Genomic DNA, 24,574 nt, shown 5'->3' on the forward strand with positions numbered 1-24,574 from the left:
ATGTATTGTACTGACAGAAATGTAATTAATTTGAAAAATAGTTGACATCTATAATCTAAATATTGATAAATGAACAAAAAAAATATATGCGGAATAAAAACAAAAATAAATAAATATATTTATTTCTTTCCACCGGAATAAATCTTAGTTTAGCTTGAAAGCTAGGCTAGTACCTAGCTGCCGTAACATATGTTACTTATCGATAGATCCGATAGGTCTACACATAACGTCCCCCGTTATCGGATGTCGATATTTGTTTGGTTTTTATTCCGCACGTGCGTTTAAATTCCACCTGAAAGCGGCGATCATGGACACAGGCGAAGGTGAGTGAAGTGGAGCATACCCCCGACCAGTGCCAGTAATCCCTCCGTTTGGTCGTTCGCAGAGCTCAAGTCCTGGCTGGCTGATAAGAGCAAACCGTATCCGGCACGTGTTGAGTTCGCCCTGAAGGTCTGGCAATCCGTGGAGTTTCCCTATCCCAACAAGTACGAGATCATCACCGAATGGCTGGCAAAATCCCTGGCCAAGAGCAAGGAAGCGCTCCCCACGCAGCAACTGAGGGACTTCCTAAAGCTAAGGGCGCAACCCGGTTGGGTCTCCTCGACAATCAAAGACCAGCTGATCAGCACGCTGTTTGAAAAGGTCTCCCGGGCTGAGAATGCCAACGAGTCGGCGCTGGAACTCCTGCCCTTAGCCCTCAACTGTGAGCTGCTCCAGGATGCCCTGAGATCGAGCGGCGAGGCTATAGCCCATTGCTTTGGCACCCTGTTCAAGTCGCACCAGATATGCGTGGAACTCCGCAAGGATAACAAGGGTGGGAATCAGGGACAGGAGCACTGGGATGCAGAGTTCGTGGTCCCTGTGATCAAGCAGTTGGCCGAGATTGCCCGCCGCTATCAGAGTCCCGAAGAGCTGTTAGAGGAGTACGATTCGAAGACAGTCCGTCCGCTAGTGGAGCTGCTGCTCAGTCTGAAATCCCCGTGCTTGGAGGAGCTGGTCGAGCTGGAAAATAAACTCAAAGCTCCGTTTAACGCCGAACGCATTCAGAAACAGCCGCTTCATGTCAGCCTGTTGCTCTTGGAGGCCGCTATCCTCAATAACCGCCACAATACAAATGAACTGGAAACGATCGTGGATGTGGTCTTTAGCGCAAGCAAGGAGTCCGAGTCATCGCTTCCCTTGGCCACCTATTTGTTGATGTCACTGCGAAAGCACGATATACCCTTGCCCAATTTTGATTTCGTTTCCGCCAGGCTGCTTCAGCTGGTGCGCCAGTACAGAAAGTCAAATCTAAAGGACATTTTGTCCCTCCTATGCTCTGCCTTGCGCTTGAATCCTCTCCTGCTGGAGCAGAGTGTCTATCAGATCACCGTTTGGCTGCTTACGATCACCAAGGAGACTGCCGAGGAGGAGGAGCTGTACTCGGAGTATCTGATCCTGCTGCTGGACATGTTCCGTCGCCTCAGTCGTGCGGAACGCTTCATCATGAACCTGCTGAAGGCCCTCAAGGAGTGGCTGGGAAAGTATCCTCTGGAGATTACCCATAAGGAAGCCAAGAAGCGGCGCCTCCAGGACTCCGAAACTTCGGTAGAGGACAAGAAAAAGCAGACGGAGAAGCACTTCCTTAGCCTCATTTTCACTAGAGCCCCCTCGACAGCAGCTCCCTCAGCCAATGATGCCTTCAAGCAGCTCTCCCAAACCTGGCCAAGTCATTCCGCCGGCGTGGCCTTCACTCGCCTGGTAAGCAACCTGATGACCAAGCCGTCGCTGGTGATTTGGAAGACCCTGTTGCATTCCTTCGTGGAGCTTCTGGAGGAAGATCAGCCACAAGGTGTGCGGCCGGAAAATCTGGACTTTGCCCGTGAGCTACATGCTGCGCTGCTTTGTCAGTATCTAAATGGCACTCGGCTGGCGGAGCAGGTGCATTTACATCAGGTGCAAGTAGAGCAGCAGCTACAGCACACTTCCCAGGTGCTGGAGCAGTTTGGTCGGCTCTTGCTGAGTCAGGAGCACAATCGCCGGCTGATGAATGCCTTTCTGGAGTGCACGGAGCGGGCAAGTGGTTTTGAGTTGCTCCTGACGCACTACTGGCCGGATGGTTTCCCCGCTAGCCAAAGGCCATTGCAGCTGAGGGGTTTCCTGCCGACCGCCGAGTGGACACTGATCCAACAGAGAGTGCACAACTTTGGCAAGAGCTCCTGCCGCCAGCGATTGCAGCGTTTGGAGCTGCAGCTGGCGGAGAGTGGCTGGTTGTTGCAGGATCAACGGGGAGCCAATTGCTCCGATGTCCTGGCCGAGTTGGTCACACCCCAGCAATTATTCCGGCTGTCCAGGCCACAGAAACAGCTTCGCTTGCAAAAAAAGCTGGATCAGGACTTGGACTCCCATCTGGAGGATTCTGAGTGCGTGGAACTGATCACCCTGCAGCTGTTAAAGGAATACGGAGCAGCGGCCAAGGAACTCAAGGCCAAGGGCTCGTTGTTGGTAAAACTGAAGCTGGAGGAGACGGTGGAGGAGGCCTCTTTGATAGCTTTCGTAAGGGAGAACACCGCGGTTGATAAGGAGCTACAGTTGCCCTCGGCACAGGAGCTCGTAGAGTCACTGCAGCGATTGCCGCTGGCTCAGTTGGCCACCAACATTCGCTCGCGCCTCTGGCTGGTGATCTTTGTTTTATACAGGGATCTTAGTCGTAGCCAGCAGGAGGAGCAATCCAATCAGATCCTAGAACTGCTAATAGGTAAAGGATCTTGAAATAATTGCAACTCACTTATTGATAAATTCCCTTTACAGATCTTATGCACTTTGGTCATCCGCTGCCCATCTGCAGTTACTTTCCGCAGCTAAGCGAGCTGCTCCACCTAATCCCCACCAGCTCGACGACGGGTTGGAGCTTCTACGAGACACTTTTCGCCCGCTGCATACGACGCCAAGGTGCCGGCAGTGAGACATTCCTCGCCAGCTGCACGGAGTACCTTAGGGAGCAACTGGCTGCCGGCAAGTTGCAAGCAGAGCAGTGTCGTCTCTTGCTGCTGGCCATCGAAACGCTTTCCAGTATGACTGGCGTCCAGGGCAGGCGGATGCAGCGCCAACTGCAGCCTCTTATCGAGATCTACGGCGCGATGGTTTCCCACAAGTTCCGCTCCAAGAAGAAGGAGGCCTCCGCGTACAAGGAGTTCGTGGATAGCACTCTGTCGGGCTATGCCACCTACGTGAGCAGCTGCATCAATCGCTTGGCCAGGCAGGAGCGGGAAAAAGAACAGCAGGAGAAGGAGCAGAAAAAGCCAGTTGAACCGGAGGAGGACGAACAGGAACCAGACAAGAAGAAGAAAAAGAAGGATAAAAACAAGGCAAAGGCTGAAGCGGAGAATAAAGAAAGTGAGAAAGAGCTGCAACCTATCGATGAGAACTTCCGTCGCATCTGCAAGATCTACATTGGTCACTCGGTGGGTTTACTTTTACAATAAGAGATAAATAAACATAAATCTAATCCGCTTATCTTCACCAGCTCAACTATCGCAATGCCCATGCCATTCGCCTGCTGAATGTGGCCCTCACCCATCGTCAGCGCTTGCATTTGGATCCGGACGAGATCGAGTTCGTGTTGAGCAGCTATTGGCGGCAATTGAATGCGGATATTGAGGCGGGTGACTTCTCCACCAGTTCGGCATTGGATTGCCTGGAGCCCGCCATCAAGCTGATCATTGGCTACAAGACCAACGAGGATTTCCTGCTGCTCCTGCGTCGCCTCTCCGCGCAAGTGGAACAGATGCAGCGCCCCGAGACGCCCGCCCAGCACATAGCGCTCCAGAATGTGCTCACCCTGTTGGCCCTCTTTGCCAAGTGCTCACTGAGCACTGTCAAGGGAGCGGTAAGTGTTCCACGGTGTTATAGTTTTGTTCCCTGGCTAAAACCCTCTTCCCTAGATGCTCAACGAGCATTTCGAGTTGATCAGTGTGAGTGCGGCCCTGCGTCTGCCGGAACCCAAGGACTCTGCCTACCGAGGTCATGCCCTCCGCCTGCTGGAGGCTCAGCGCAATCTGGCCGGGAATCGCATGGTTCCCCTCACAGGAGAGACTCTGGATTGCCTGCTCGGCAGCATGCTGGATGTGAACATCAAGCACTTCATCAGGCACGGCGGCAGTTGGCAGGACTTTTTGGACCTGTACGGTGCCCTCACGGACAACCTGGTGGTGCTGTTGAAGCAGCACAGCAACCTGATGTCCGACAGAGCTGCCCAGCTAAGTGCCCTGTGCCAGGATCTCGTGCAGGCCATCGTTGGCTATAGGGCGGAGCGAAAGCAGGCGCAGGACTTAAGCGAAACGGAGCTGGATGGTCTGGCGGATCTGGGCTTGAAGTTGGCCACTGTGATGGCCACGGTGGCCACCACTCAGGCGCTAGCCGTGAAGCGAGTGGCACCCTTCCTGCTCATCTTCACCATCCGCCAGATGGTGGCCACTGAAAGACCCACCACGCTGTTCGAAAAGGTGTGTTTTATAACATTAGGGGGAAGCTATTTAAAAATCATCTTAAAAGGTGTTATCATAGATTTAAGAAAAAACATGTTTTTCTGTGAGAATATTTATTCAGTTAACTTCAGTGTTAGTTAAACTAACCCCCTATATATTAGAAATAACAGTTTTTTTTATTTTTATGAGGAACACATTTGGCATATTTCTTTTCCTTATCCATTCATTACATCTTTTGACTAATACTACGTTTTTTTTCTCCAGGTCAAGGTTCACATAGTGCGCGTGTGTCACGAGCTGATCGGGATCTGCGATCACCGCGCCGGACACTTCATCCTGCGCTCCAGCAGCGAGGCGGGCGCCAGGATGTACGAGAGTTTGGTTAAGGAGCACGAGAAGTACCACAAGTTCAGGGGCAAGGTGTAGAATACCGGAAGGAATACCGAATACTACCAAGCTGTTCATTTTTTTTGTATTTGTGAAAAATTTGCCTCTTCGAAAAAAAATATATAAAAACTATAGACCTATGTACTTTTTTTGTTGTGCCAAATTTGTACTGATTCAGAACTTAAAATTTAACGAGCACCATTAGTTCCTCTGTGACGCTTGACTGTATATGAAAATGGCTGGAGTTTTCTGGGTAACGAAGATCCTTGGCAAGGTGATCCCTAAGCGAGGAACATCTGGCAGCGTTCACACAACGGATCTTCGGCTTCTTCGGGACGATTACCACTGAAAATTGGAGGTGTAAGGTTGAGTTTTAATCGTATCAATGTACTATAAATTAACTACGGATCATATATCTCAAACTTCAGACTAAATTGAAAATAACATTTAATTGATAGAATTAAAGCATTATTAATCAGAACTGAGAAGTTACTTTATATGTATGTTATGCAAAAATAAATAGGAACTTAAAGAGGCCGATTGAAAGCTAATCAAAATTTGAGCTTAATGGAATTATATGTAGTTCCTAACTATAGACTACGACTTACAATAATGTGACGCAACTGCGGCATATGAATTTCGAGCATTCGCCGCAGGAATAACCACACTCCTCGCAGAGATCCATAGTACAATTGACGCAGATGTCGTGGATGAGGGTTGGACGCTGGCAACAGCGGGATTTCTGGCGCTCGAGGCGCGGGTTGGACAGGTCGGCTCGAAGGTTGCGCAGCAAGATGGTTCCATCGCCGAGCAGTTGGTACTGCTCGCAGAGGGCGGGCTGCTCCTGGCCCTGACCCAATCCGTTCGAGGGGTTCTGACCCTGACCTTGTCCGCTGCCGGCTGCTCCGTCGAAAAGCATTTTGGTTGTTTTCTCTGCGGTGTCAGAAGAGTGGATTATTGGAGATGGTAGAATTTTTACCATGTCGAGGTAGAAGAATAAAATAAAATGCTTACTTTTTTGGTTCGAGCTCAAAATAAAAATCAACTAAGACGGCTAACAATTTTGAGAAAACTGAATATGCCTAATCTGTTAATTTCAAGGCCTGCTATACTTGCAAAATTTTGATAAGGTAAGTATGATCTAAAAATATGTCTTAAACGTAATAAGCTAATGGAAATTTAGCGTAAAACAACAGATTCAAAATCAAATTTTAAAAAAATTGTTAACTAAAGAAATGCAATATAATGATCTTTTAAGACATTCTATTGTGCTACATAGAACTTAGCTTTCCAATAGGAATTTCTTTCACGGCAAAACCATCTCCCTGAACCGAAGCTTTATGATAACTGATAGTTCCCGGATCAGGTGCATATATTGATATATTGAGTACCGGACGATTCTACACATAAACATACCATGGACCTCCTTCATTTTCTGCGGATCGCGGGTATCGCTCATCTTTTGGTTCACCCAGACCTTCCGCTGGGTAAGATTGTTGTTGGCATCGTCGTCGTCCGCCGATCGGGACCGCTTTACCACCTTTTTCTGGACCAAGCTTTCCATTGTAAGATAATGATGTGCTGGGGATATACTTCCGAATTCTGAAATAATTCTGCGGTCTGCAGTTTTCCCGGTTTTTTTGTATACCGTTTGATTTAGAAGTGGAGAAACATCGATGTTAACATCGATTCATACTCACAGCTGCCGAATGTTGATTGTTTAACACTTTCGGAGTTTTGTTAATGCAACTTTCGACCAGCCGCACTTTTGTTTTTTATAAAAACATAGAAATTTTATAAAACCATACACAAACCACAACAACCGTTCAATTATTTTGTGTTTAATGCGGTAGTACTATTATTTTAGGGTATTATCTTTCAGTATTTTTGTATTTGACGTAAGCAAACGTAAGCAAGTCCCTGGGAAGGGATAACCGATATATGTTTTGTCATCGAAAACTAATAAGTGAGCGGAAATTTAAAACACTGAAATCCAAATGAAACCTATACAAATTTTATAAATTCGAGTATCTTTAGTAGCTCAGATATCTAGGTTGCTGTAATAATTATAAGATCCAATAATATAAGCTCTTTAGTTTTTCATATTTATTAGTGGAATCGAGCGAACCAACTTCGAAATGAAACGAAATTCATGACCATTACTAGCATTTCGAGACGGGGTTACGATTTTTTGAATTTTCGACGCCTGCTTGATTTGGTTTCGGGACTGGCTTCGATTTTATATTGTGTATTCAAAGTGGATTTACAGTTCTGGCGTTTTCCTGTTCATTTCTGAGGTTCGTACTCGATTTTAAAGGTGGGGTTCCCAAGTCTGAGTGGGTTATTGGTGTCCAATTGGAGTGTCCATATTCGGGGGGGTTATTTTTTATGCAGGTTTTCTTTTGTTTTCATTAATGTCTGTGTTCTTGTGTGATTACTTGTCTCTAACTAGTTGAATGCTACTTCTTTGGGGTAGATCGGATCTTTCGCTGACAGGCCTTTGGATTGCGAGCCAGGAAGTCCGTGGCCGAGTCCTCGGATGACTTGGGGCTAATCTTCTTTAGGGAAATGCTCGAACTGGAGGCAGCCTCAGCGGCGGCCTGCTTGGCGGCCAGGCGGCGCTGGGCGGCCGCCTCGCGCTCCTTGCGAACCAACGCCAATCTGGCCAAGTCGGCCACCGACTCCTTGCTCCTTAGGGCACTCTCGGACTGCTTGCGCTCCCGCTTCTTTTCGCGTCGCCTCTTCTTGGTGGCATCTTCCTCCTGGCCACGCTGCTGGCTCCGAGGAGAAGTCACCTTAATCAGTACGCTCAGTGGCTTGCTGCGGGGCAAACGATTCGGATTGGAGATCTCGATCAGGCGACCAATGCCACGGTTGCGATGATAGTCATAGTCATATTCGTAGTCTTCCTCCAAATCGAATTCCAGCTCATCGCTATCCACCTGCTCCTTGTCGGCCTCGTCCGCTTCCTGGTGAATCCTCTCCAGCTCCAACTCCAAAATGTCCGCCGGCGTGAACTGGCGAAGGCGACCCTTGTGATTCACATACTTTCCGCGCGGCATGGTCGTGGGTGTTGTTGTTGGAATCTTCGGAAGGCTAATGAATGCGATTGCTCTTGCTTAGTTACCCTGTAGGTTCAGCAGAAGTTATTAATATGATAAATGGTAGAAAGTGCATCTAGTTAATACAGTAAAGGGCTAAGAACTTACCGCGAATAAAAAATGTCTTAGAAAATATAATAAAAAGCGTAAGAGATCTCGTTGCTGTTGACTGTGTGCCTTGCAAAGTACAATTGATGTTTGACTTGAAAACTAGTGGGGTTCTATGTTTCAAGTTAATTCATGGCCTTCTGCTTTTTTCAGATTTATGGATTTTTATTAATCCAACATTATTTTGACAACCCTAGCTTATAGACAGCAAACAAATAATTTAATTTTTAAACTTAACTTAGTTTTTTTAAACTTAAATATAAAATTTACGTTTTTCTGCAATTTCAAAATGGCCAAAGGTCGATAACCGCCAACCGCTATCGCCAGTGCTGGCTAACGACGTTTGCGAAGGCTGCCAGACCGTCTCACAGTTATAAGAAACTTTTTTGTTTTGTTTTAGTTCTTTTTCGCCTATTTTGACTAATTAAATATAAAAGCCCGAAGTTTCTTTTGCAAAATTAATTGATGTAATACCGTTAACACCGTGTTACCAGTGCTGCCATACTAAAAAAATATACCCAATTGGAGAACCGATATCCGATAACAAATCGATTTCAATAAACTATAGTTTTGCAGATTTTGGCCACCTTTCGTGTAAAAAGAAAAGACACAAAGAAAACCATGAAATTGCTGGACGCCGACTGCTGATGCGATCGAGACCAGAACCGCGGGCAAGCGGAGCACACAGTGACCCCCACATCCAGAACAGAGGCACCCAGGAGGATCGCACAGGAGGACAGGGACAGGGAAAATGGTGAGCAGGGGGGCTCCTGGCCAAACCCACTTTTCGTTTCGTTGAGTTGAGTGTGATTCAGAGCGATTTTATCTAACCGGGGATTTGTTTTCACCCACTCTCCGCTGGCCAGCACGCCGCATCCATGACGACGGTGGAGGGTCTGCTGCAGGAGTTCTATCAGCCCAGTACCTCCAATGCGCGGAAACGGGAAATTGAGACGAATCTCCTGGCCTTCAAGTCGCAGCCGGAGGCGTGGCAGCTTTGCCTCCGCGTGGCCACCACCTCGGATATCAACGAGAATCAGTTCTTGTGGTTCTTCAGCACCTCCACCTTGGAGCACACAATCACACGGCGATGGACGCAGCTGACGTCCACGGACAAGACTTTGTTGCGGGAAGCGCTTTGGAACTCGTATGCCCAGCTGGGCAGCACTCCGAATGCAGCCAAGCGGCAGAGGGACACACTGGCCCAGCTGATAGCCCTGGTGGGGAAGAGGGAGTTCCCCGAACAGGACCCCAACTACATGCAGCACTGCATGGAACTGACGAAAACCCGGTTCCAGCTGGGCATCAACCTGTTGAGGATCACCTCCGAGGAGGTGGTGAGCAACCGGGGCGACCTGACCACCGAATGGAAGCAGTACTTCTACTCCTGGTGGGTAAACACATCAAGAATGACAGCGACTAGCCAATCTTATGTTCTTACACTTTCATCTTTGCACCTTTTGTTCTATTTAAATGTATTCTATATATGCATCTCTTATCAGAAATCTTTACTTTGGTTCGTTCTTGTAACATTGTTAATTTTGTCTATCAATTTTCTTGCATTTCTAGAACAATTCTTGTTTTTTATCTAAAGCCCTTGTTTTATCATATGCGACCTATTTACATGCAATTGTATGCTCGCTACGAATGTTACCCTTAATTCTTTTCCTTTACATATCATACTTAAACACAGTCCTTATCAGTAGTTGCACATGTTTTACGCTTTTATCAATCTTTTCTGTCGTTAACCTAACTATCACATATTTCACAAAGATGACAAATATTACTATATGTAAATGTGCATTATTATGCGCTTTTTATCAGAAATCCCAATTGTTGGTTTAATTTTAAATAGTACCAACGGTTTATTTATTTGTCCTATTGAGGATTTTTGATGCAAATTTACTTTTTATTTTTAGTCTTTCTTATCTTTTTATATTCAGTGTTTATATTACTGTTTATAAACATGTATATTTATTGTTATTATTGTATTTAATTGCTTAATTTATTTAGAAGGAAGCTTACCAAAAATTCTTCCAAAGACACAAACAAAATGCTTGATAATCACTTTTATCAGAAAATTATTTTATGATGAAAATATTTGCTTTGACAAATCGTTCTTCTTAATACAGAATGGTTTTAAAATCATAGTCTCCTGAGATTTTAAATGTTTGGAATTTTTTAGCAGTATTAAATTAGTATTAAATACCCCCAATTAAATTGATATTTTTAATGTTCATTATTTTAAAAGGGTTTGCACCTTCCAAATACTTAAGATTTACTGACAGCACTGTTCCTAATCCTTTCCCGCTTTGTGCTCCCATGTGGCGTGTGTTTCTGTAGCATCTCCATGTGTATACCCGATGTCCTGGACCTGGTCACCAAGTATCTACTAATCGCTGTGTGCCACATCAATGGCAAAGACATCCAAACGACCATACCAAACACCCTCATGGACTTTAGTCTAACCTCAGCGCTGCCAAATGACAATCAATTAAGGTGGGTTCTTGTCAATTATACAGAAGCATATGTATACCCATTTTGAAACCCGTTTAATACATAATATTGCCTACCCCACAGTTCCTCTATTTTGGAGCTGCTCGGCTGTGTGCAGCACTTGGTCTCCTGGATACGCACTGAACTGATCTCGGAGTACTTCCTCATGAGCATACTCGACCTCTCACAGTGGCGACCCGCCCACGAACCCATCTCCCTGGCGGCTCTCTCCGTCCTGAATGAGCTCCTCTACCTTCAGAAGCCATTGCCCTTTGCAGGCACTTTGATGGGTGGCGTTAGCAGCCTCCTGGAGCAGCACAACAACAATCGGCGGCAGAGCGAGATGTATTGCGACAAGTTCCGGGAGCTCCTGCGCCTCTACACCACCAAGTATTCCGGCAAGCTGATGCAGGAGCCAGAGATGCTGGAGAGCTTCCTGAATCTGCTATACGGCTGCACCACAGAATGTGAGTCAAATGGTAAAAGTATTGCCCTCTTGTGATAAATAGTCACGAAAATTCTTTATAAAACTCGTTTAGTTTCGTAGAAATAAGATATTAGAGATTTAAAAGAATGATCTATGAATGGTTTTATTTTTTAACTAGTACACGGTGCTTTGGACTTCACCGAAAAGCTGGAGATCTGGACGCCCATCATCAAGGGCATTGCCCAGCAGCCTGCAAAAATCACGCGCTTCAACCACGTTCTCACCCAGCTGGTGGATGAGATCATGCGGCGCACTCAATTCGAGGCCAATAAACCCGAACTGGAGGTGCTGGACAACGAGCTCATGGAGGACGATGTGAGTGGCTCAGTATTACGATGCCTTGTTTGGAGTGTTTGAAGGTCTTTGGGTGTTGAGAATAGAGAAAGTTGTGCGCCACATTTGGTAATCGTTGAGGTTCCGTTTAAAAATCAATGTCGATAAGTATATTACTGCATTTAAATTGGTGCACATAGAAGTTTATTGTTTTAATTCATACCTTATAATCTCTCCATATAACATTATTTATAATATTAGCAATCGTATAATTAACTGGGATTCCAATAGAACGAGGAATCCATTTAATTTTCCCAAACAAAAGACTTACAATTCAATTTGTATACCTATCTATTTCTAAGAATTAATTAAATAGGATGTTCTTTCCAATTGAATATGGAAGTAAAGTTTCCCATTAGAATTCGTATGTCCCACTACCACATTAAATAGATTTTCCAATTAGAGATACAAAATAATCATGGATACCCAGAAGACTCTTCCAGAGAATTCACAAAGTATTTGAATGTTCTTTAATAAATCTATTACTTATTTTAGGCCTCCGCCACCGAGTGGCAGCAGTTTCTGGACCAATGCTTCGAGACGCTGGCTCTCCTGGCCAACACCCGAGGTGCCCACATCGTCTTCGCACAAGTCTACAACCACTGGTCACGGCCGCAGATGTATCTGCTGTCGCTGGAGCACGCCCTGGACCACGGAAGTGCGCGCAGCTATGAGGCGGCACGCAAACTCAAGGGCGCCAATGTGGGCGAGATTCTGCGCGACTTTGCCACCGTCTGCCAGGCGGTGGTGCGCCTGGCCCCGCTGATGGACACCTCGTCAGCGGCGCCCGGGGTGGCCGATGAGATGGAATGCCAGCTGCAAATGCTGTCCGACAGTTTGCTCCAGACGCTGCAGCTTCTCGCAAGCAATCGCTTGGCTAGCGGCGGTAGCGAAATGGACAAGGCCACGTTCCAGACTGATTTGGATAACCTGTGAGTGGGCAGGAACACCTTGGCTTGAACTCATTACTTATGTATTGTGTATTTAATCTTTCAGATACGCTCAAGTTCTGCTGGCCATTAGGAGTATCTTTCCGCTAACGAAAGCCATGAGCGGCGAGGAGCTTCTGCATCGCCTGTTTGCCATCCTGGGCAGCATCTTCGCCTGCAACGGATCCCTGTCGGCCGCCTCGCCCATAGTGCAGCAGGCGGCCAGCGAGCTGCTGCTCTTTATCTCGACTGTGATACGGCCCAAGTGCCTGCTGGATATACCACAAATTCAGACCCTCCTGCAGGCGGGCTCCCGCCTGGGCGCCCAACTGCCACGCCAGGTGTGCATCAATGTGCACATTAGTCTGGTTAGCTACATGGTGCTGCCGTGGAAGAGCGTTCCGGAGCAGCAGCAGGACTATCCGCGGCGACTCTGGATGCTGCGCGAATATGTCCAGGGGCTGGCGCAGAACTTCCTCGATCTGGATTTGAGTCAGGCCAACGAGAGCAAAGTGGCGGCCACCACGCTCAGTCTGTTGGGCACCTTTACGGCTCTCATCGAGTATTTCAAGGCCACTGGAGGCAATGCCAAGGATATGCTGGCGAGCACATTTAAGGTGACTTATTTTTATTTTCATAAATAAGAACATCCGAACCCATACTATAAAATATGCTTTGTTTTGCAGCCCATTTTGACCAAGGCCCTTATGATCTTCAACAGCTTTGGCCTAAGCAGCATTGCCATGGCCATCACGGTGGCCGAATTTAGTCTGAGTATGCTCCGCACATTGCCCACCCATTTGGGCGCCCAGTTCATCAAGGAGATGATCACTTTGTTCATCAGTGTCAGCAGCAGGTGGGTCTCCCATCTCTCTCTAAATCGTGTGATCTCCCACTACGGCATATGTTTCGTTTGATTTCCAGGGAACAACTAACACTGAGCCGACTAGCCGTGATGGAGAAGATACTGCAGATGTTCAAGCTAATTGTCGAGCAGCCAGGCAGCGCTTCCTTGGGCTTACTGCCCTCCATTTTGGACTTTAGCACCCAGCAGATTCTGCCTCTGCTGCAGCAGCAAAATGCGGCCACCGATAACAGCGAGATCACCAGTCTGCTATACGCTTTGTTTGATAGGTGAGATGAACTTTTAATTTGTACACAAGTTACTCGTGGAGTTAAAAGGTATTGAATATTTTTGATCAGGATAACTATCCGAGTCGCTCTACCCGTGAGCGCTGTGATCTCGGAAACTATAAGAGCTAGAGAGTTGGGATTTCAAATTCATAACTTCAGTAATTGGGTTCCGATTTTGAAGTGGGATACCTCTATGAATTTGTCGTTGAATTCTCTAATATTGTACGTTTGAATATTTCTTTTCGATGAGGGGGCAAATTTCAACCCCTTTTCATGTTCGATTTTTTTTGTTTTCCAATGGTTTTCAGAATGGGAGCCCCAAACTGCACTTCTAAAATCCATAACTTTAGTAATTTGATTCCGATTCTGAAGTGGGATACCTCTACGAGTTTGTGCTTGAATTTCCTATAATTCTACATTTAAATATTTAATTTAAAAGAGGGTCCAAATTTTAGACCATTTTCATGTTAGATTTTTCCGTATTTCCAATGGGTTCCAGAATGGGAACCCAAAACTGCACTTCTAAAATCCATAACTTTAGTAATTTGATTACGATTTTGACGTGGGATACCTCTACGAGTTTGTGTTTGAATTTCCTAATATTCTACATTTAAATATTTAATTTAAAAGAGGGTCCAAATTTTGGACCATTTTCATGTTAGATTTTTCGTATTTTCAATGGGTTCCAGAATGGGAAACCAAAACTTCACTTCTACAATCCATAACTTCAACAATTGGATCCCGATTTAGACGTGGGATACCTCTACGAGTTTGGCTTAAATGCCCTAATAGTCTACATTTAAATATTTAATTTAAAAAAGTGTTAAAGTTTTAAGTGTCATAGTCCTTTTTTAGTATATTGAATAATGAACTCTGCATCCCTTCCATTTCAGTGTGCTTACCTGCAAGTGGCAGTTCTTCTACAAAAACCAGCTCTCCAATGGCCACAGTGGCGGTGGCTCCGGCAACTTCAACTGCAGCGACAACCTGCATCCGGCGCACTTCATGGCCATCCTGAATGCGTACGGGCAGATGCTGGTCAGTGGAACGGATCCCAGCAATGTGCGCAGCGTTCTCTTCTCGATGCAGAATGTGAACGAGCGGAGTCGGCTGTATCAGCGTGCCCTGTTCAAGGAACAGCTCCTGGCCTCCTTTCAGCGGGCTCTGCTCAACCTGCTGTTGAGCGGAGAGGGCTCCCTGCACTTTGACATGATTGCCCAGGCCTTGTATGCGATGGGCCAGGTGGACCGACGCCAGTTGCTCGAGAGCTTTGCCCACGCCTCCTTGCCGGTGGCGCATACAACGCTAGAGGAGATCTGCCAGACAAGTGTGAGTTTAATACTAAATACTTAGGGCTAGCACCACTTGCAAGGAGACAAAATCCAATAATTAAAAGCAGTTTTGGAACTAATCTTAAGTTTATACTGACAAGTAGAGTTTTTAATATTCTATTTATGTTTGTATATTTTATCCTGAAGAATTTTGTCAGTGTAAACTTAAGTTCTAAAAGAGGTCAAGCGTAAATTACATATAAATAGCAAGTGGTGTTAAGCCTTCTAATCACAGACTATGAGATTTAATGGTATTACTCTTCTCTGGCCAGGACATTCCAACGTTTACGCAGAAACTCACGCAGCTCATGCAGGACGCCCACTGCGTGCATCTCAATGAGACGGCGTAGGCCCTACCCTGTTTCCCCCGAACCCGGTACTTCCACTGCCCCCCATCCTGGTCCCCTTTTTTTAAAAACTGCATCCTTTAGAGTGCTTGCATGTAAATAGTATACTTTATTATTTTATGTTTTGTAACTTTTATATGTACTTTGCTGTCGCTTCTTGTATGCCATATTTTCCGTGACTGTTGTGTCATTTTGCTCAGACTTAATTTCCCGTGACCCGTGTCCCATAACGTACCTTTATGTATCCCCACCAGATTGCGTTTGGTTCTTTCTTTGTGCGAGGTTGTGTTTCTGATTAGATCGAACAGCATTCATCCCGATTGATAAAAGACATTAATTTGTAATTGAAGAACAGAAAATTCTTAAGTTTAAATGCATTCTTATCTGTAATTTTATGTTTACCACGTAACATACATACGATTACTCTGCTTTCTGTGCTGTCACCGCAAATCGATAAAAGTCATACCTATATCTTAGTAGCATATATATATTATATACATAAATTAATTAGCATATATCAATATGTAAATCAGTTACGTCATAAGCAAGTAAAAGTATCAAGTGAAAAGTAAAAAAAAAAAACGGGAAGGAGACGAAAACCCAGCCACACATTCATGTAATTTATTCTGCGAAAACGAAACAACACTACACACAAATCCAAGTCGTTTTAACTTCGTTGTAATGGTTTGAATTCTAATTGCTTAAGTCCCTTCAATCAAAAATTCAATAAAACTATTTTTACCATTTTAGTTGTTTGCTGTTTGGATTCTTGGGAGTAACGTAATAAGACATAATTCAAGTCTGTAAAATTAACTACATTTTATAACCATACTATATAAATTTCATAAAATCATTGATAGTCAATAAAATAGCATTACTTTCTTATTAAAAACTATATATTTTTATTTTTAGTATTTTAAAAGAATATAAAAGTGAGGGTGAGAAAAACTTGGATAGTTTTGTAAAAGGCAACCCAGAATTTTACTTTTTGGAAATAAAACTGACCCATAGGAATTTCCAAGTATAGCTATAATTGAAAACATAGAAATGTTTTGCATACATGCATGGGATTAACAAAATATGAATGGATAGGTCAACCCCATGTTGGTTACCACGCTTTGAACACGCGCACAAATAATCCAATTGCAAATAAAAATAAATAGTAATGAGGATCACTCGAAACAACAATCGGGCTGCCAGGATGATGATGAATGTGCGGGAGGATCGTAAAAGCGACAGCTTCCTTCCTTTTGTCAGTGGTTCACATCCCATTGTTTACCCACTCGCTTTTCCCTTTTTGCATACTTGTGCTCAGGTGTCGAGGACAAAAGCGCCGAAATTGAATTTAATGAAAAGCGAAAGCAAAACAGGGGAATGGCATATAAAAATAGGGCGAGGAAGCGGAGCAAGGATCACCCACTTCCGTTTGCCAGCAGGTAAACGCTGCGAAACACAGGTAGTCGAACTTCCACTGGCTGGTTTGCATATAACCGAACCTGAGTCCTGAATCCTGGCATCCTGCGCACTTCCGCAGGAAGCGGGTGGGTTGAAGGGCCGGTAGACACATTCACTTTCCCTTCAAATGTTTCCAGTATTTCCCAAAAAATTATTCCAAACTGGTTATCTAAAGTATTGAAACCTGTTTAAAATACATTTGAGTATTAACCCATACTTTAGTTTAAGTTGTAATACCTCTTTTAGTGGTTTATTATAAAAATTGGCAGTCATAAGAAACGTATTGGCCTAATTTCGCTGGTAAAGAACCACTTTAAAAGAAGATATTTCCAGTGAAAACTTATGTTTTTTTGTGTTATTACCGAAAAAGTATGTGAATGATTTCAATGACTCTCAATATTGCTTATGATATTTCCTGAAGGGAAACTTTTTGAAAATATGTAAAACCGATTGAAAAAGACATTTGTAGGTTTTTCTCTAATGTAAAGGTCTTGATATCACTCCAAATTAAAGGTGTATAACTAAATTGTTTCGAATAACTTATTAGGATTTAGTGGAGTCCTAATATTATTTAAATATTGCCTGATGAACATTTTTTTGAAACAATTGAAAAGCCTATAAGAAAATGTTCTTAAAAGATTTTTCATCGATATAGAAGTCTAGATATTCCTTAACTTTAGGGGGATAATTTAAACGTTTTGGTAATGATTTGTGTGACTCTTAGTATAAGTTATTATATTTTCGTGATGGAAACATTTACAAAAAAAAAAACCGATAGGAAAACATCCTTTTCCTATAACTTCATATCAAAGGTAGATAAACTTATTATGATTTCGATGGCTTTCCATATTATATATATTTCCCCGATGGAAACTTAAAAAAATAAAAGAAACTTGAGGGTTTTTTTCTCGATATCACTTCACGTCAAGGGTGAATAATTAAAATATAATAATTTGAAACCGCGGACTGTGCCATCTGCGCACTCATGACCAACTAAATCCAACCAGAGCGCAATGACGCAGTGCAGCCAGGGGTTCCAAAGGTTTCATCGCCTCCAAGCGAGTACGTGACTGGGATTTGGTTTGCTAATTTCTGGGACTGGAAACGGGGATCGGAATCGGAATGGCATACGCTTGACCTTAGGCGGTGGCCTCCAGACCCCTGGGACCGTATAAAACGCTGGACTCGGATTATGATGATCCACAGTTGAGCACTGGCGGCTGAAATAGCAACAGTGCCATCTTGAGAAGACAACGAGGAGGATCAGGAACCAAGAACCAAGAGACAGAAGCAACCATGTCAGTGGAAACGGTGCAGGAGACGCTGCAACAGGCGGCGGCGGCCAGTTCGTCGACGACCTTGCTGGGATTCAGCCCCATGCTGACCACCTTGGTGGGCACCCTGGTGGCCATGGCCCTGTACGAGTACTGGCGCAGGAATAGCCGGGAGTACCGCATGGTGGCCAACATTCCATCGCCGCCGGAGCTGCCCATTTTGGGACAGGCTCACGTGGCCGCCGGATTGAGCAATGCCGAGATCCTGGCCGTCGGCCTGGGCTACCTCAACAAGTACGGTGAGACGATGAAGGCCTGGCTGGGCAACGTGCTCCTGGTGTTCCTCACCAACCCCAGTGACATCGAGCTGATCCTGAGCGGCCACCAGCACTTGACCAAGGCGGAGGAGTATCGTTACTTCAAGCCATGGTTCGGCGATGGTCTGCTGATCAGCAATGGACACCACTGGCGTCACCATCGCAAGATGATTGCCCCCACCTTCCATCAGAGCATCCTGAAGAGCTTCGTGCCCACTTTCGTGGATCACTCCAAGTCGGTGGTGGCCAGGATGGGCCTGGAGGCGGGCAAGTCGTTCGATGTCCATGACTACATGTCGCAGACCACCGTCGACATCCTGCTGTCCACCGCCATGGGTGTGAAGAAGCTGCCGGAGGGCAACAAGAGTTTCGAGTATGCCCAGGCCGTCGTCGACATGTGCGACATCATCCACAAGAGGCAGGTGAAGCTGCTCTACCGCCTGGACTCCATCTACAAGTTCACCAAGCTGCGCGAGAAGGGCGACCGCATGATGAACATCATCTTGGGCATGACCAGCAAGGTGGTCAAGGATCGCAAGGAGAACTTCCAGGAGGAGTCGCGTGCGATTGTTGAGGAGATCGCCACCCCGGTGTCCAGCTCCCCGGCCTCCAAGAAGGAGGGTCTGCGCGACGATCTGGATGATATCGATGAGAACGATGTGGGCGCCAAGCGGCGATTGGCCCTCCTGGATGCCATGGTCGAGATGGCCAAGAATCCGGACATCGAGTGGAACGAGAAGGACATCATGGATGAGGTGAACACCATTATGTTCGAGGGTCACGACACCACCTCGGCTGGCTCCAGTTTTGCCCTCTGCATGATGGGCATCCACAAGGATATCCAGGCCAAGGTCTTTGCCGAACAGAAGGCCATCTTCGGTGACAATATGCTGCGGGACTGCACCTTCGCCGACACCATGGAGATGAAGTATCTGGAGCGCGTGATCCTGGAGACTCTGAGGTTGTACCCTCCAGTACCGCTGATCGCCAGGCGTCTGGACTACGACCTCAAGTTGGCCAGTGGTCCGTATACGGTGCCCAAGGGCACCACCGTCATTGTGCTGCAGTACTGCGTGCACCGACGTCCCGACATCTATCCCAATCCGACCAAGTTCGATCCGGACAACTTCCTGCCCGAGCGTATGGCCAACAGGCACTACTACTCGTTTATTCCCTTCAGCGCCGGACCGAGGAGCTGTGTGGGCCGCAAGTACGCCATGCTGAAGCTAAAGGTCCTCCTGTCCACCATTGTGAGGAACTACATTGTCCACTCCACCGACACGGAGGCGGACTTCAAGCTGCAGGCCGACATCATCCTGAAGCTGGAGAACGGATTCAATGTGTCGTTGGAGAAGCGTCAGTATGCCACGGTGGCTTAAGGAAGTTAAGGAACTTAAGGAACTTAAGGAACCCAGAACCCAGAACCGCAATCCCGAACCCAGCCCTGTACATAGATGATGAATCCCGCTGTTTATCCCGATCCCATACCACGATGACGAACCCACTTAGATCCGAAAGAACCGAAGAAGAACCCCACACACAAGCCAGCCAGAGAGTCAACCAATTTTTCTTTCTTTTTTTATCTCGTTACTTCTATATGATTAATACCTTTTTTGTTTGTTGGTCTTTAGCGGGTGGTGCCCCTATATAATGTATACGTATATACCAATATCCTTTTTAACCAACTATTCAACGCAACTGTTTGTGCTCTTCACCTTTTTTTTATTATTTCTTCCTCTATCACTATCTGCACTTTTTTTTCCTAGCCATGTAGTGTGATTTTTTTTGCTCTATTCTAGTATTTATTAAGTCAAATGGTTTAAATGAAACCCAAAAAATATGAAAAATACATGTACGACAAGGCAAGTAGCCAATGGAGCTGCAAAAAAAATGTAATTGCAAATGAAGATGTTTTCTGTTTTGGATGGCAAGGGGTTCTTTTTATATGATAGTACCTAAAGTAATCTGAGCATTTGGATATCATTATTACAGCTTCGATGTAGTGGTCATCAAGAAATCCTAAAATTTCCTTATAGTAGGAATATGTTCTTTCCTTATTGTTTTGGCGTTTTAATATTATATCATTTTAGTATTGAAAATTGTTTTTCTGATACTAATACTTTAAGAACCCTGCATATCATAATATATTATTTCTTTCTGTGCACGTTATACAATACCTGTACCATAAGCGATCTGAAAGACCATCGAAGACCTTGTTGGACCTTTGCCATCATCGCGTTAATGCGCTAATGCGAGGCAATCGGCAGTTTGCAAACCGCTGGCAATGTCAAAATATTGATGCAGGGCCTCTGTCCTTGGCGAGGTATTTTGTTGCTTTACTTTATTTTGCGGTATCAGGTACCTCTACCTGCTCGTATTTGTTAGCATTATGCTGATCTTAAGTCGACACCTCATTCGCTGGGCGATTTGTAATGCGATTAATCGGATGCAGATTGCGATGCTGACAAATGCAAATGCCATTGTGTCGAAATCGATAGCAGTTTATCGCGGGTTTCGGCAAAAAAAAAGGTTGTACTTATGAAGAGTACCAGATATTCTCACTCCTTTTTTTTTTGATTAGCTGAATTCCGCCTTGGGAGTCGGCTTTCACTTTTGGTCTTTTGCAATTTTCCGTTCGATTTTCGTTCGATTAACGAGCATCGGATTACGAAACGGAACGAAACGGAAATCCTTTCGGTTTCTTCCGCATTTCCTGTGTTGCCAAACACACGATTAATGAACCCTTCTCCAGCATCCTTCAGCCGACATCAAAAAAAGGACATGCAGCAGGTCCACGAAGGAAAAAAAAAACCGAAAACCAAGCGATACGCATCGATTCTGTTTGGTCATTGTCCTTTTTTGCGCTAGGCAAATAGCGGCATTACCTGTGGATCTGTAATCCAATCCAATGTTCTTCGGCCTCCGGATGTTTGTGCACATTCATTCCGTTTTTTATGGCGTACTGGGCATCGAAATCGGAATCCTTTCGGAACTACGGGGATATGTCCTTCATGCGTGACACTCGAGGACTCACCTTTGATGACCGCCGATTGGTGGGTTGGGTTCTTCCAAAATTCTAACCGCATCCCACGTGGTAACCATAAAATTGAGGTTTTTATACCATACCTTTTTGAGATTGGCATGGTTTGATTGACCTTTTTGGGTTGATCCCATTCTTTTGGCATGTGCTCGGAAGGAAATCGATAATGAATTTAACATAATATTGGCTCTAAAGGTTTTTGGATTTTTTATATGGTAATGTTTTATGTTTCACATTGACCAGGTGGTATTTAAATGGTTTACAATATTATTTACTTCATACAATTATAACACTATTATTTTAATATTTAGAAAATCTTTTTGGAACTGTTGAATGAGTTGGTTTTGTTGTGTCCTCTCTTTTCTGGAGGATATTGCTTAGAATTGGAGCGTTTTGGGATGGAATTGCATTGATTGAGCTGTTTCCGGGATGTCTTCGTGTGGCCTCATTGTGAGTGCTTCTCGAAAAGGACCCCACAGCTAGTCAGGATGGGTCCTCCTGAGTCACAGGAGCCTTGTCGCCTTCAAGTTGCATACAAAGCAGCTTCGGGGGAAGAGATAGAGTCGCACAATGAGCTCGGGGAATTATCGAACAAGGACCTGAGTGCAAGGACATCTCAATCAATGCAAAACTGTCTGCAAAACGCTTCCTGGAGTGCGCTGTCCATTGAATTTGGCCAACAGAATGTGTCAAAATTGTGTTTGTCATACAACCGATCCTCTGATGACTCAATACTCTACTTCATCCTGGAGAATAATCCCTGTGGCCACCCTGGGTGCGTTAGTCAAAACATGGGAATCTATATATATGGTATACAGGAATACAGGGTACGAGACCCACGTGGATTCGGTGACATCCCGAAAATGTCCTGGAAAATGAAAACATGTGCAGCCAGGCCTGGGGAGCAATTTCAATTAATGCTTCCAAAACTGCAATCCAAAACGACGAAGGCCACATGTGTTGTCCTTATGCTTTTCCTTTGGGGCTCCACTCACAAAAAAAATATGTAGGCTTATACTAAAAATAGGGGTTTACAGGAAAAAGATAAATTATCTACAAATTATTTATATTTATTTAAATAAAATTGTATAATAATTATAAGTTTACAAATTAATCCTTCCCTTTTTATTTAAGAGTCTTATGGAATGTTTTTATATGTAAATGTATAAATTTATCAATATATACCTTTTCTCAAGTAATATATTTTTCCAAGTAAAATTCGTTAAATATTTTCTTAAGTGCATGGCATGACATAGTTTGGATCAGTACAATATGGAACCAGGACGCGAGTCATGAATGAAATTAACTCGGATCCGTCAGCCGCAGCCATACGCAAGATCATCTCCGGTTGAAGTGGAAAATGAGAAAAAATATATAGAGGGCGGGGGGCTTAGGTGAACCACAGGCGGTTCCAGAAAGTGTTAACCTGCTTTTTTCCCTCCACTGTTGTCCAGCGTTATCCTCTTGACCTGGTTCCCAGTCGCTGGATTAACCGCTTAAGGTTCTTAGCCACAAAGCGCACACTTAAGTGCCTCATTGTGGACTGAAGTACGTCCACTCGAAGATAGATAGCAAAAAAAACGGAATACTATAGAAAATAAGTAGCTGCTTAAGTTTAAGTAGCTCGGCTTAGGCTGCGGTTAATTTCATAAGCCACAGCAAGTAGTATAATTGCCAGAGCAGTATATCTATGAGCCAGAGAACTGCGTTAAGAAATCAGAGCTGAATGAAACTGGATAAATGAAATCCTTGAATGAAACTAGACCACAAAGGATCAGCGTGGCTCAGTGGATCAGGCACTCACAAAAGTGGTCAAATCCTTTAAGCACTAAAGTAAGACAAGAATAAGTCTGGGAATAAATGATTCCCAATCAGCCATCCAATCTTGCAGAAATATCCAGCCAAAACTTTATTCTTAATCATTTCATTGAATATAACATTTACTCCCAAAACATCTGTCTATACAGAGTGTTTCCCCCAAGATTTATTCATTCACGAGACTAAAATCTCGAAGAAACTTGTGTCATCTGTCGCAATTACAATTGATTTTACCCACCAGCCAGCTCGTGTTCGATCGGGTCAGAGATCAGCACCTGGCTGCCTGGATAATGGTAATGCAATATGCCCAGAAATCGGAGGATCGAGCAACGGGAAACCCAATCAAGTCAACGGTATACGCATGCGCACACGCTAAAGTGAACTGAATAACAGACGGTACTCGGAGTAATAACTCATTATTACTCGCAATGATTTATGAATATTCAATGGTGACATGTGGGGGCGTGACCCCAAATGGCATAACGACGGGGAAAATCAAAAGCGATCGCGGCACCCAGAGCCATGAAACCGAATCCCCCAATCGAAGGACACGAGCGGGTCCATACCACATATTCCTTTGAGATTTCATCTGTCCCTTAAGCCTTTTGCATTCACCAAATAATTAAAAATAGAAAACCAAGCCCAACTAACGGCATAGATTTCCGAGTTCGAACGGGAAAAATACGAAATCCGATCCAAAATCGAAGGTGTACGGTTAAGGGGCGTGTCGCATTACCAATATTTAATAATTATAACGGTGCGTGAAAAAGATTTTCACTGCTAACGGTGAACGGGGCACCCACCACAATCACACCAGAAAATGGAAAGGTAGGAAAATAACTTTGCACCTGGATTGGGAAACTGGAAACTGCTCGGAAAAAGGGGGTTGTAGGCGAACTCAGGAGCTCGGGATCAGGCCAGCATATACACACAGCAAAATAAAATCAATCATAATTAAGAATGTTTTCTTAAAAATAAATTTGAGAACTACTTTTCTAAAATCAAGGTTAAATTATTCTTGAATTTTAAACATAATATGTTAACTTCAAGTCCTAATTAGTTTTATATCTAGAATTCCGGGTTCAAGTCAAGATCATTATTTTCTATCAGTGTATTACCCAGATTCGTTTGGGTTCTTCGATTTTTCGGGGCCCTGCAGATGCACTTCTCCTTCCCGGCAGATCCTTTGGCACAGGCCATCTTTTCTTAATGGCCAAACGATTTTCAATTGATTTTCCTCATTGTTCGGCCGTCTTGGATAATTTTGCATCATCTATATCCTTTGGGTTGGCGCGTTTTTTCTGTTTATTCCTCAGTTTTTGGCCTGTTTGGGCAGATGTCCCAAGGAAAAGGGAAGGGGAGACAGTTGCGAGGACACGTAGGCACAGGACAATGAGGTCCTGCATACAATTAGCCAGGAGACAGGAGAGCCTAGCGCCAAGTCAGCGTGAGGGTGAGAAAATATCCTGTAAATAATGAGGAGAGCAGTCAAGATTTTGCTACTTTAAATGCCAAAAGTATGTGCCTATATATTCCACTTATATATCTCCT

The 24,574-nt window shown here is 44.6% G+C and overlaps 5 protein-coding genes across 8 annotated transcripts; 3 read left to right on the forward strand and 2 right to left on the reverse strand.

The window, feature by feature from the left end:
* The first annotated feature begins 190 nt into the window (after window positions 1–190).
* LOC108016909 (uncharacterized) lies at window positions 191–4,997 on the forward strand. The gene is made up of 6 exons (XM_017083826.4): window positions 191–323; window positions 386–2,737; window positions 2,791–3,443; window positions 3,506–3,868; window positions 3,924–4,484; window positions 4,731–4,997. Exons 1-6 carry the CDS (start codon window positions 308–310, stop codon window positions 4,890–4,892), a joined length of 4,107 nt encoding a protein of 1,368 aa, XP_016939315.2. The 5' UTR covers window positions 191–307; the 3' UTR covers window positions 4,893–4,997.
* On the reverse strand, window positions 4,907–6,714 carry LOC108016910 (uncharacterized). 2 transcript variants are annotated; one of them, XM_017083827.4, is made up of 4 exons: window positions 6,554–6,714; window positions 6,270–6,473; window positions 5,462–5,786; window positions 4,907–5,198 (listed from the first exon to the last, which is right to left on the reverse strand). In XM_017083827.4, exons 2-4 carry the CDS (start codon window positions 6,415–6,417, stop codon window positions 5,135–5,137), a joined length of 537 nt encoding a protein of 178 aa, XP_016939316.2. In that variant the 5' UTR covers window positions 6,418–6,473; window positions 6,554–6,714; the 3' UTR covers window positions 4,907–5,134. The 2 variants fall into 2 exon arrangements, with proteins under 2 accessions (XP_016939316.2, XP_016939318.2); XM_017083829.4 differs by lacking the exons at window positions 6,270–6,473; window positions 6,554–6,714 and adding an exon at window positions 5,868–5,886.
* Window positions 6,715–6,937: 223 nt separating this feature from the next.
* LOC108016547 (28 kDa heat- and acid-stable phosphoprotein-like) lies at window positions 6,938–10,201 on the reverse strand. 2 transcript variants are annotated; one of them, XM_065868072.2, is made up of 2 exons: window positions 10,088–10,201; window positions 6,938–7,981 (listed from the first exon to the last, which is right to left on the reverse strand). In XM_065868072.2, exon 2 carries the CDS (start codon window positions 7,913–7,915, stop codon window positions 7,313–7,315), a length of 603 nt encoding a protein of 200 aa, XP_065724144.2. In that variant the 5' UTR covers window positions 7,916–7,981; window positions 10,088–10,201; the 3' UTR covers window positions 6,938–7,312. The 2 variants fall into 2 exon arrangements, with proteins under 2 accessions (XP_065724144.2, XP_036676078.2); XM_036820183.3 differs by lacking the exon at window positions 10,088–10,201 and adding an exon at window positions 8,063–8,209.
* Window positions 8,610–15,868, forward strand: ebo (ellipsoid body open). Of its 2 annotated transcripts, none has more exons than XM_065868071.2 (11): window positions 8,610–8,816; window positions 8,929–9,452; window positions 10,406–10,561; window positions 10,643–11,037; window positions 11,164–11,360; window positions 11,874–12,310; window positions 12,375–12,924; window positions 12,994–13,163; window positions 13,232–13,441; window positions 14,335–14,770; window positions 15,045–15,868. In XM_065868071.2, the coding sequence occupies exons 1-11, from the start codon at window positions 8,814–8,816 to the stop codon at window positions 15,120–15,122; spliced, it is 3,156 nt and encodes a 1,051-aa protein (XP_065724143.2). In that variant the 5' UTR covers window positions 8,610–8,813; the 3' UTR covers window positions 15,123–15,868. The 2 variants fall into 2 exon arrangements, with proteins under 2 accessions (XP_065724143.2, XP_016939359.2); XM_017083870.4 differs by having other exon boundaries at window positions 8,611–8,816; window positions 10,643–11,025.
* Window positions 15,869–17,771: 1,903 nt separating this feature from the next.
* On the forward strand, window positions 17,772–20,068 carry Cyp4g1 (Cytochrome P450 4g1). The gene has a single exon (XM_017083859.4). The coding sequence runs from the start codon at window positions 17,871–17,873 to the stop codon at window positions 19,542–19,544; it is 1,674 nt and encodes a 557-aa protein (XP_016939348.1). The 5' UTR covers window positions 17,772–17,870; the 3' UTR covers window positions 19,545–20,068.
* The last annotated feature ends 4,506 nt before the right edge of the window (window positions 20,069–24,574 follow it).

The sequence above is a fragment of the Drosophila suzukii genome, chromosome X (genome assembly GCF_043229965.1).
Source record: "Drosophila suzukii chromosome X, CBGP_Dsuzu_IsoJpt1.0, whole genome shotgun sequence".
NCBI classification, from domain to species: Eukaryota; Metazoa; Arthropoda; class Insecta; order Diptera; family Drosophilidae; genus Drosophila; species Drosophila suzukii.

Excerpts from the sequence above, each read along its gene's own strand:
- LOC108016909 (XM_017083826.4), top strand. Across the intron at positions 3,444-3,505 it reads AGATCTACATTGGTCACTCG|CTCAACTATCGCAATGCCCA; the intron begins GTGGGTTTACTT and ends TATCTTCACCAG. Across the intron at positions 4,485-4,730 it reads CCACCACGCTGTTCGAAAAG|GTCAAGGTTCACATAGTGCG; the intron begins GTGTGTTTTATA and ends TTTTTTCTCCAG.
- LOC108016910 (XM_017083827.4), bottom strand. The coding sequence starts at position 6,417 with ATGGAAAGCTTGGTCCAGAAAAAGGTGGTAAAGCGGTCCCGATCGGCG. Across the intron at positions 5,787-6,269 it reads GAAAATGAAGGAGGTCCATG|AGAAAACAACCAAAATGCTT; the intron begins GTATGTTTATGT and ends CTGACACCGCAG. Across the intron at positions 5,199-5,461 it reads CGCAGTTGCGTCACATTATT|TGGTAATCGTCCCGAAGAAG; the intron begins GTAAGTCGTAGT and ends TCCAATTTTCAG.
- LOC108016547 (XM_065868072.2), bottom strand. The coding sequence starts at position 7,915 with ATGCCGCGCGGAAAGTATGTGAATCACAAGGGTCGCCTTCGCCAGTTC.
- ebo (XM_065868071.2), top strand. Across the intron at positions 12,925-12,993 it reads TGCTGGCGAGCACATTTAAG|CCCATTTTGACCAAGGCCCT; the intron begins GTGACTTATTTT and ends TTTGTTTTGCAG. Across the intron at positions 13,442-14,334 it reads CTATACGCTTTGTTTGATAG|TGTGCTTACCTGCAAGTGGC; the intron begins GTGAGATGAACT and ends CTTCCATTTCAG.
- Cyp4g1 (XM_017083859.4), top strand. The coding sequence starts at position 17,871 with ATGTCAGTGGAAACGGTGCAGGAGACGCTGCAACAGGCGGCGGCGGCC.